The sequence below is a fragment of the Debaryomyces hansenii genome (assembly GCF_000006445.2).
Source record: "Debaryomyces hansenii CBS767 chromosome C complete sequence".
NCBI classification, from domain to species: Eukaryota; Fungi; Ascomycota; class Pichiomycetes; order Serinales; family Debaryomycetaceae; genus Debaryomyces; species Debaryomyces hansenii.
In genome coordinates this window covers 1326411-1337696 of record NC_006045.2, presented here as the reverse complement: position 1 = coordinate 1337696, position 11286 = coordinate 1326411, and the positions used below count along the sequence as shown (strand labels likewise).

The 11286-nt window shown below is 35.6% G+C and overlaps 6 protein-coding genes across 6 annotated transcripts; 4 read left to right on the top strand and 2 right to left on the bottom strand. All coding sequences in view use genetic code 12, as the record gives it.

Annotated features, from left to right (window-relative positions):
* Positions 1-61: 61 nt before the first annotated feature.
* On the bottom strand, positions 62-1459 carry DEHA2C15246g (DEHA2C15246p; the record flags this gene model as incomplete). Its single annotated transcript, XM_458348.1, has 1 exon — positions 62-1459. The coding sequence occupies one exon, from the start codon at positions 1457-1459 to the stop codon at positions 62-64; it is 1398 nt and encodes a 465-aa protein (XP_458348.2).
* A 502-nt stretch (positions 1460-1961) lies between these two features.
* Positions 1962-4157, top strand: DEHA2C15224g (DEHA2C15224p; the record flags this gene model as incomplete). The annotated part of the gene is made up of 1 exon (XM_458347.1): positions 1962-4157. One exon carries the CDS (start codon positions 1962-1964, stop codon positions 4155-4157), a length of 2196 nt encoding a protein of 731 aa, XP_458347.2.
* A 469-nt stretch (positions 4158-4626) lies between these two features.
* On the top strand, positions 4627-5634 carry DEHA2C15202g (DEHA2C15202p; the record flags this gene model as incomplete). Its single annotated transcript, XM_458346.1, has 1 exon — positions 4627-5634. One exon carries the CDS (start codon positions 4627-4629, stop codon positions 5632-5634), a length of 1008 nt encoding a protein of 335 aa, XP_458346.1.
* Positions 5635-7157: 1523 nt separating this feature from the next.
* On the top strand, positions 7158-7940 carry DEHA2C15180g (DEHA2C15180p; the record flags this gene model as incomplete). The annotated part of the gene is made up of 1 exon (XM_002770174.1): positions 7158-7940. The coding sequence occupies one exon, from the start codon at positions 7158-7160 to the stop codon at positions 7938-7940; it is 783 nt and encodes a 260-aa protein (XP_002770220.1).
* A 1224-nt stretch (positions 7941-9164) lies between these two features.
* DEHA2C15158g (DEHA2C15158p) lies at positions 9165-9950 on the top strand (the record flags this gene model as incomplete). Its single annotated transcript, XM_458343.1, has 1 exon — positions 9165-9950. One exon carries the CDS (start codon positions 9165-9167, stop codon positions 9948-9950), a length of 786 nt encoding a protein of 261 aa, XP_458343.1.
* Positions 9951-10038: 88 nt separating this feature from the next.
* DEHA2C15136g (DEHA2C15136p) lies at positions 10039-11217 on the bottom strand (the record flags this gene model as incomplete). Its single annotated transcript, XM_458342.1, has 1 exon — positions 10039-11217. The coding sequence occupies one exon, from the start codon at positions 11215-11217 to the stop codon at positions 10039-10041; it is 1179 nt and encodes a 392-aa protein (XP_458342.2).
* Positions 11218-11286: the final 69 nt, after the last annotated feature.

The following is an 11286-nucleotide window of genomic DNA, read 5'->3' as shown; positions in this document are numbered from 1 at the left end:
ACAAGTATTTAGTTATAGATTCTGGATTAGAAATACACCTTTAGAGGGAGGCCCGGGATGATTAAGACGTACCAAACGGTACTGGGTTCCAGCTCGAATGCTCTTTAAATAAGAATATAGGCTTAATATGTGTGGCGGTCTTTTGCTTTTTTGAGGGTCTTTCAGATGATTCCTCTGATATAGCACCGTTTAGTATATCATCCAATGATGGTGGGGCCGCTAGAGATTTAATCTTTGTTTGCTTGTATAATGCGGTTACTTTAGAGCACAAATCCTTTTTACTTTGTGAGTTTGCTTGCAATTTTTCAAGCGAAGATTGTAGTACCTGCATGAATTCAAGCTGGTAGTTTATATCGACTTTTTGAATTTTATTAATCATTAAGTTGACAAGTACCTCATATGAATCACATTTGTATATCTCTGAAGTAACAGTGCGAAGCAACAAGAGGTCCAGAATAAGGAATGAAGCCCATTCTTTAATTTGTTTTATCTCATCTCCATGCTTGAATTCGAAGCCGAGCTTCATATCCAAGGATTGAATATCATCATGTATATATGCATTTAAGGAACTGAAAATATCAAATAACAACTGCAATTTAAAATCAGTCCCAAACTCTTCTATGAGCGGTTTGTATAGTTTAATGAGTAAATAATTAAATCTGTACTTTTTAGATTCCTTAGCTTGAAGTTTGTCGTGGTTATAAACTAAAAAGTTCTTGAATATTAGTGTCTTAATAAGAACTTCTGGGTCTCCTAGTAAACGACCCTTTAGATTACCAATTGCTTTCCAATATTTTATGCCTGACTCTGAGGAATTTCCAAATTTAATTACTAGACTTAAATCCTGCTTCCGAATTTTCTTGAAAACTTTCAAATTTGTAATGCAAGACTCAATAATGGGTGTGACTCTATTTATCTCTAATTTTTCACCTTCATTATCTTCGGAATCTTCCAAGTCGTCTGTCTCTTCGACGTGATTCCAGTAATTATCGTACAACCAATTTAAAGCCTGTCTACTTGCTATTCTCAAAATATTTAAATTGGGTAATGACTCATGTGTCCCCATATGTCTTAATTCAACAAAGAAACTAGGAAGATTAAGGTTTTTTGCTAACTGGTGTAGTGGTATCGCAAAATTCGACTGTTGAAATGGATCTAGCAACCCATTAACAAATCTGATGAGAGCCATCGTATAAGATAATTGTAGAACATTCGAGTCATTGTTAGACCCTCCTTCGCTGGGGTCAGTTAATATGATAGAAGTTAACAATGATGTCGACTCTATTGCATGTGGTAGTTTCCCTCTAGATGATAATGCTTTTACTTTCTGGATCGCTCGATATCTATTATCTCTGGAATCATCAAAATTATATAACCAGTCTTTTAGGATAACTAGTTCTTGTACATCTCTATAACATACTATAGTCGGATTTCTCTTCAACCGTTTGGTGGATGACATGGCTATAAGTATCAAGAATTTAGAGATGAGCTGAATAAATTCCAACTATAAGTTCACTTTTGTGTAATTTTCATGCAACATTATTTTACTTCTGGAGTATACGAAAGAGAGCCTGTCATAATACGGTCTACGGTATAACAGACATACAGATGAAAATATTCGTATTAACCCTGTAGATTTTGCTGTTGGAAGCCATCTTGAAGTTTTGTTACATCTGGAAAGCTGGTGCTAGGCATATATAAGAATTTGCTGGCATGACTAACAAATTCAAATATTAGTTTTGAAGAATTTCCTTCATTTTCTTTTTTCGTCGTCTTTGAAAGACCAGAAACTAGTACTACGTTAAGAACTAATCATGGGTTTTGTTTTGATTCTCTAATATAGATATTGTTTAAAGAGTTATAATTTGAGTCACGTGCATCCACTATCAAAAGAATTCTTTTAACCCTAAGGCTTGAAGTAGAAAACCTTTTGAAGCCAAAAAGATGCCAAAAGAGGCAGAATGAAAAAGAATAGAGTAAGAATTCCTAAGTCTTGCTCAGTTTGCCGGGTGAAAAAGATCAAATGTGATAGGAAAACACCTTTTTGTGGGAGCTGTTCCGAGAATAATACAGGTCATTTATGTAAATACGATCAAACGGCATGGTTGATGGAAGGTCCCCCTGAAAGTAAATCTACAGCTAGCTTACAAAAAGAAATATTTAAATTGAGATCGAGAATTACTACGCTTGAAGCAAGGATAGAGAAACAACTGATGGGTTTGGGCTCCCAGCTGCTGACTTTCTCTACCAGTAACTCGCCTCCATTGCTCGAAAGCAACGAACAAGGGAGTAAAAAACAAACAGAAGACATGATATTGAACACGGATCAGAAATCGGTTAATATGAGCGTCAAGCATTTGAGAATGTGTTATTTTGGATCCACATCGACTACGTTTCTTATGATGAACGATAAATATACACCGGAATTATTTGCAGATTACATGTCGGATCAATTAAAGAAGTTCAAATTAAAAAATACATTTCTTGAAATCCAAGATGATCGAATATTCAATGAGGATCCCGCCCCTGACATCTGTGGACAAACAGACGCTCTGATTGAGGATTTTCCAGAGCTCCCGTCGCTCAGGATTGTCAATGCATTGGTGCAAAGATTTTTCAAAGTGTGTTACAAATTTGCGCCATTCTTTGATGAGAAGATATTTATGAATGAGATATGTCTTATCTTTAAGAAGAAGAAACATATTTCACAAGAGGACATAAATTATAAGAGAAGTACAATCTCCATTCTTTTAACTATGCTAAGGTTTGCCTACCTCACATTACCATTAAAGGAGCACCATAATAATTCGTTGCTGGTATCCGATCGTGAATTAGTGCTGGATATCTTGAGGTGCAATGTGGATATTTCGTCTTCCTATATTGAATACTCGAAACGGCTCATGATCAATCCTGGTAGTCTTGAAAAAATTGATTTCAGGAAAATCCAAGCAATTTTGTTATTACGTGTGTACCACATGCAAAGTCCAGAGAATGACAATCTAGCAGTAGACTTGAATATATTAATTTCTGTGGCCGTACAGATGGCTAGGCTTCATGGGCTTCATAAAGATCCGATTAACCTTAAATTGCTCGATTTGGATAATAACGATATACACTTGTGGAGAAAAGTTTGGGCCTTGCTTGTGTATTTCGATTCGCTACAGGCTTTTGATTTAGGGGTGCCCATGCTAATACATGAGGATGAGGTTGAAACTCATCCACCGTTCACTAATTTGGAGAGTGAGCAACTCTGGTTACCCACCGAAGAACTCAAACTAGAGAAATTCTTTAAACTTAATCACATTGTCTCAGGATTAATCCGACGAGCAGTGCTTTTGACGCAAGCTAACCTGGGAATAAATATATTTGAAATTGACAAGTTGATCTCAGAGTTTGAAGACACGCTCAATAATAAGATGAGAGCATTTGATCAGCTATATCCAGCTAACATAGCCGATAATGTACTAGAGCTTATGCTCCGTATGATGTTGATGCGAAAACTATTCTCCTTAGCATATTTGTGTTTTATTAGTTTAGGTGATCACGGAAAAAAGTATTCACATATTGTAATTGAAACGGGGTTGAATATCATCAGAGTAGGCTATGAATTTGCAAAAGACCCTACTATTGTAACGTGCTTGGAGTTTGAGACAGTAATTGCTCCTACGATATGGAATCCTGTAAAGGTTGTGTTCTTACTCATAAGTGGGATTTTAATCAGAAGCTTAAAAGGAGAAGTCTCAATAACAGAAGCAGTTAGGAGCTTCAAATTCGACGACTCGTCCAGCACTCTAGCATGGGTTCAAGTATATGGCGGAAATGAAAAAGAAATTCTACGTGGTCTAATTCTGAAGTTTGAAGAATATCATTTATTGAGTACTAACCTTTCGGTACGTTATTTTGACTGCTACCATATATGTATTACATTAAAGTACTTCATGAATTATTTGCGTAATAACAATGCTGAAATTTTGCAGTCTCAATCAGAAGCGCTTAGAAACTCCCCCATTTTAGAAAATGTGACAAAATCAAGAGCGAATATAAACTCTGCAGCCATCAATGACTTTTGGAATAAAGATATACATTACGAAGCGACATTTGACGAATTTTTGTCGTTTTTTAATTATAACACCGATCCCTTTTTGAATGACCTTTAATCTCAGTAGATGGTAATAGACAAGCTAATATTTTATGGAAATATCAATCTCGAAACCTAGATTTACAATTTATGTTGAATTTAAGGTCCTATGTGAACCTTTTATAAATATGGATGATGATCGTATTTGCACCCAACCAACCGTATCAGTCGATAGCAGGTAGGACTGCACGCAATCAAGATCGCAATTAACGGCTTTATCTGAAACGCCATTAAGGGAGTTAAATTTGAACCGCTATAAAACAGTTTACTTACTGCGCGAATATCAGGATCGCAATTAACGGTTTTACCTAATCCGCAACTAACGGAATTAAGTTAAACCGCATTGTTGTCTTATTTTTAGTTACGTTATTTCATTATTCAAGGTTCTATTAGAAATAACGCAGTTAACCGGAGACCATATATATAAGAAGTACGTTGTCTGTAATTTCCATGTCAGCGCAAAATATATTAAAAAAGAAAAGTTAGAAATGCTAGCACCAAGTCTTTCCTGGGCGGAAGCAAAACAATTTCTTTCAATTTTCTGGCCTCCCAAACCAACTTTCATTCCTGCTGAATACCCAGATTTAGCTGGCAAAGTAGTGATTGTTACTGGTGGTAACACTGGGGTTGGTTATCAAACTGCTAAATTGATGTCTGGTGTCTGTAATGCCAAGGTCTATATTCTCTCTAGAAATGAAGCAAAAACCAAACTTGCAATAGATAACATCCAAATGGAAATCAAACGAGAACAGAATAAGGACGTGAATTTACGATTTATTAAACTTGATTTAAGTGATTTACCTACGATCAAGCAAACTGCGAACGATTTCTTAAAAGAAGAAGATAGACTAGATATTATCATTCATAATGCAGGTGTCATGACTCCTCCCATGGGGTCCAAAACAGCACAGGATTATGATTTACAATGGGGTACTAATGTTCTCGGACCATTTTTATTGCAAAAGTTATTGGACCCACTTTTTATCGAAACTTCTAAGAAAAATCCAACGAATTTAAGCCGTGTTGTATGGGCTTCCTCTACTGCTCATTTAAGTGCTCCTGATAAAGGAGGGATCTACTGGGACGATGTTAATTTTGAAGATCCTTCCAAAAAATATTCAAATGGTGAAATATATGGCCAATCCAAGGCTGGTGTTATTATTAATGCAATCCAGTGGTCAAAAAGGTATTCCAATGAAAATATAGTTTCAATATCATTATGCCCTGGGGGATTAAAAACTGACTTGCAAAGACATTTACCAGGTTTTGTTAGGTCGGTTTTGAACTTACTTTTGTATGATGCAGTTTTTGGTGCATACACCGAGATGTTTGCAGCTGTTTCCCCTGAAGTAACATCAGAAAATAACAACCATAGAATGATCCTATCTTTTGGTAGATTTGGTATAATAAGAAAAGATATTGAAGAAGGTGCGAATGGTGAGAATGGAGAGAAGTATTGGAACTACGCCGAGAAACAGGTTTCAAAGTATCTCTAATTTAATTGCGTGAGATGATTAAGGAAAGGCAGCATTTAAATTTTACTGGTTTAGCCGAAAGTAGGTAGAAGTATTTAATTATTCCGTTTAGATTAGAATATATATTGGGTTTTGATTAGTAGAATGATATGATTGAGGTGGGGATATCGTTATAGTAACAATATTATATGGATTTATATAAGATAAATATAGGGTACAATAATGAGAGTAAGTTAATGAAGTATGCTATCTAGATTATTGGTGAGATGAATGATTGTAGCGGGATAAACCAAGAAGAAAGGCTTAAAATTAAAGAAGTGAAAAAAAGGTAAGTTAAGAACGGAATACATAAATGATAAGATATAATATGGGGATATATTATGAGAAGTATCATAGTCGTAATGAATGAAATATGTGAATTATTGTGGATGAAATTGATATTTAGGAAGTATATTTTTAGGAAAGACATGAGTGATAATTACATAATATGTGAACCAGTGTTTCAATGTGATTCGTTTTAGGTTCTGTTTCAATGGGCATTGTTGTTGAAGGCCAACAAAATCGTTATGAAACCACAGTAATTCCTATCTACGTATTGATGGTAGAAAACTACAGATTACATGAGCCAGTATGTATTAGTCGATTTATGTAGCTTCCTCAAAAGTCCGAACTACCAAATGTGGTGTTATCCCCGGTTATCAATTAACTATATAATTTCTGTAGTAAAATTTTGAAGATCAACATATAAATAATCCCCCCCCCTTAACAATAGCATCTACACTTATCAAGTTGGAAGGTCTCCACTATGTTCAAGGCGGGAAAAGTTTACAATAGAGCAGTGTCGACCACGAGAATGTGATTTTCTCTGCAATTTTACTTCTCAAGATGATAGGAGTTTGCTACATTATAATGCATGATCTCCGAAGAAGGTAGATCTAATGCATTGCAGTCACTACTTTTAAAAAGGAAAGAATGTTCCTCTCCGCAACATGTACACGTACTATATTTCAAGTATAAATCTCTTGCATTAATTTCTAAACCCCGAAAGCCTGCATCAATAATGAAGAATTTGTGGGGGCGCTCGATTATACATACATCTATGCATCAGATTTAGATACGTACACCCATTTTACTACCCCAGTTTTGGTATGATTCCTCTTCTACCTATTGTAAGGAATAATATGCATACAGATTCGCAGCCATAATATAACTTAGTGCTAAATATAAGTGCTTGATACCCGTCCCGGTTCTTAAATCCTGATGAAGTAATTTCCGAAATGTATTGAATATCCGTAGCCTTTAACTGCAAAACTACAAGAACCCCAGCAGAGGGTAATCAGCAATGACTGAAATGTTTCCGTTTTTGTATCCTAAACGAAAACTAGCCATGTTTCATTAAGTATCTTGATAGAACTCCTCAATCTACTTAGATTCAAACTCTTGGTATGGGTATGTGGCCGGTCGTCTCAAAGGTATATATATATATATATATATATATATAATTTGCAAAAAGCATTTTGAGATAAGACTAACACAGAAGTAATATGACATCAACAGGCTCTATAGAATTGAAGGCAAAAGTCTCTCACGAAAGCTACCAGCCCAGTAAGATTGTCATTTGTGGAGATGGAGAAGAGTTAATACGTCTTGGGGATAAAATGTTTTATAGACATGAGTTAATGACTGCCTTTGGAGGTACATTGAATCCAGATAGATATGCTCCATATCCTGTTCATCAGTTTGGGAATGCTGCAGCAGTGGGATTGTCTGGGTATTCGCTTACAACTTTTGTTCTCGGGTTATTTTACAGCGGTGCCGCAGGGATTGAAGTTCCTAATGTGGTTGTTGGTTTAGCCATGTTTTATGGAGGTGCTGTTATGTTTTTATCTGGATCTTGGGAGCTCGTGATCGGTAACAGCTTTGCTGGAACTGTATTGACTAGTTATGGATGTTTTTGGCTTTCATTTGGAAGCATGAATATTGAAGCATTTGGTATCGCAGCCGCATACGCTGATGAGCCGGAACAGCTTGCTAATGCAACTGGGTTTTTTCTTATCGGCTGGTTCATTTTCACATTCTTGATGACTTTATTGACAGTAAAGTCGACTTTATTGTTTTTTGCTTTGTTTGTCGTATTAGATATCCTTTTTGTGGTCCTAGCAGCCGCAAATTTTACTGGCAGTGCTGCAACAAAGGCAGGCGGTATCGTTGCAATTATTGCCTCACTATTGGGTTGGTATAACGTCTTTGCTGGTGTTGCAAATAAGCAAAACTCTTATATCATTGCCAATCCTATCGCAATGCCTATATTTGGAAAATATCAATAGTATAAATACTTGTCGCTGGCGATTTAAACGTTCAAAATTCTGGCCTAATAATAAACCACACACATGCTTTCTCTTGAAATGGAGATAATTCATCTGATATCTAAAAAATGCTATCTACCAAACCCAAATATTGGCCTCCAGTTTTCACGTCTTTCATAGAGGAATGTTTTTAGCAGGCTTAGCCAACTTCCTTTCCTTCAACGATCTTTGTCATGATTGGCATTGAATCATTTTCTAGCTACCCAAAGAGGGAAGTAGCTATATGTTTAATTCTCAATAGCGTATTAAGAGTAAGCATCATTAAATATAAGTTCTTATTTTTTGAACTAGATCACGTCCTTCGAAGAATTGTTGTAGCAGCATGATGGCAAGCTGATAAAGTATGTCGGCCTTATAATTAAGCTTCCAAAACCTGCAGAAGTGTCAATTTATATTTTCCAATCATTTCACAACAATACATAATTCGAAGCGTAACAACCCTTAATTTGTTTCAGCACCTTTTACATTTCTAACTAAACTCAACATTCAATGTTTGAATCACGAGCGCAAATAATAGCTCCATATGAAGGTTCTTCGCGAAGACAGATAAACTTACCTATCGCATTTAAAGGTATATGCACTAGTCAATATCTTATTATACTACATATTCCGATTATAACATTCACCCCACAATCCTTCACATTTTGGTGGCTTCTAGTGCGACTTGATGATAGTTGTTAGTACCTAACTCCATATCACGACATTCTAACGAATAATCGGACTTTACAATCAGTGTAATCACGAATCAATTAGCTTTCTATATTAGACATCATGATATGTAGCTGTATACCCATAGCGGTTCTTTTGTGAAAGTTCACATTAAGCGTTACAAAGTTTATCCGAAAGTTTTTTTCTCTCCATTCGTAAGAATGTTCTTTCTTAATCCTAAGCTCCGAGAATAATTATATGTGTTAAATATCGGAGATACGTGAATTTAACAATGTGAAAATTGGAGTAATTAGCTATTTCGGTCGTTTGAACTTGTATCCACATGCCCGATGTTCTAAAATCCTGCGATACACGGTATAACTGCAAAAGATTCTCTAAACCCCAACGTTTCTATTTCTATAAGTCACAACCGGATGATTGTTTGTGAAGCTTATATATATATATATATATATGTACATTTCCTTATCTTTTTGATTCACCTGATATGTCAACATATATAATCATCAGAGTAAAAATATGACATCAACAGAATCAATAGAATTGAAGGATAGAACTTCCCATGAAAGTTTCCAGCCCAGTAAGGTGAAACTTTGTGGTGATGGAGAAGAGTTTATAATAATTGGAAATAAGAAGTATTACAGACATGAGTTAATGACTGCCTTTGGAGGTACATTGAATCCAGATAGATATGCTCCATATCCTGTTCACCAGTTTGGGAATGCAGCAGCCTTGGGTCTAGCAGCTTTTGGTCTTACAACATTTGTGCTTGGGCTATATTATACTGGTGCCATGGGAATCGCAGTCCCTAACGTTGTGGTTGGATTAGCTTTATTCCATGCTGGAACTATGGATTTTTTGACAGGCATTTGGGAACTTATCATTGGTAATACCTTCGCCGGAACAGTTTTGACCAGTTATGGATCTTTTTGGCTTGCATTTTCGACTCTATTCATCGAGTCATTCGGGATCATTGACGCCTACGCCGACGAACCAGAGCAGCTAGCAAATGCTACCGGCTTGTTCCTCATTGGCTGGTTTATTTTCACAATGTTAATGACTTTAATGGCCGTGAAATCAACAGTTATGTTTTTATCCTTATTTATTGGGTTGGATTTCACTTTTCTCCTTCTAGCTATTGCTAATTTTACTGGTAATGCTGCAGTTTCGAAGGCGGGTGGTGTCTTTGCTATCATCGCTGCAGTTAGTGGTTGGTGGTGTGCATTTGCTGGTACTGCTAATAAGCAAAATTCCTATTTTACAGCTAATCCTATCCAATTACCTGTTTTTGGAAGTAACAAATAAATACATATTCGAAAATAACTTTAATCTAATACTATCATAATTCATCGTCAATCTGTATATATATATATATATATATATATATTATAGCTTATATTCCAAGCAGGTTTATTAATTGATTTTGCTCGTACGACATCTTCGAACTTTCTATGGTATGTAAACTGTATGTGGAAGGACTTAATAATGTTGAATTCTCGTTATAAGGAAACTTCAAGTTATTAATATCATCTTTACCGCTATCGCCATACGTAGAGTCACAACTAATAATAACCACGCCTAATAATACCCCAATCAATCCGAGTATAACCATTGATAATTGCCCATATGTAATTCTATGGTCAGATAGTAGTGAATTGAAAACTAAGTCATTAATAAGATTAACAAGGTTGAAGACCAAGAAGCATAATGGATATAATATTGAAGTGGATATTTGGGTTAATCCTAAATTAAACGCTGTTAATTGACAAGCAATTATTGCAAGCATTATGATTAATAACAAATATGGTGTGAAGTTACTTGACTGGAATATATTACTGAAACTGTGCTTATCACGTAAGATTATTTCTATGACCACATCAATCAATGATTTGGCAAACAAGAAAGTATGAGCCGTTAAAGTTCCTGCTATTAAACCGTAATTAATCCCCATTGTAAACTGGTATTTAGAAAGCAATGTAGTCTGCAACCTACTCCTTCTTTTTCTTAATCTTTTTAAATTCTGCTTCCTGCGTGATATGATTAAATTCAAGAGAATCAATACTGCAATCACAAAGTACGTGGTCATAAACCACCCGAGAAATGACTTGCGGGTTAACTTTTCCAATATTAATTTAAATTCTTTATTCTTATTATCATCTACGGGCGCTGGTTCCACATTACCATTGAATGCTACGATGAAAGCCCCATTAGCTATAACCATAGTTCCTATCGCTAACTTTTTGGTAAACTTTTCACCTGGCAATAGTAGACAACTTAAAATTGCATTGAATATGAGTCCGATACTCTGTAACGGTGATAAAATTATCAACGGCAACGTAGTAAGCTGTATCAATGATCCAAAAACGTTAGCAATTATAAATAACATAAATCCCAAAAACCACATATTCCTTTTATATCTCTGATGATAATGGTGGTTGTGACCAATACAGTGTGTTAATAAATGTGATTTTCTTTGCAATGTAATACCTAGAGATTGAATCGCCGATGATATGATAGCTACAGAGCATCCGAGTATGATACCGGATATTGAACCATCCGAATCCTGTACCATTTTTACACTCCCTATCACTCTTTATGTAATTCAAATACACAGAAACTTCTTCTTAGTTCTTGCTAGTTA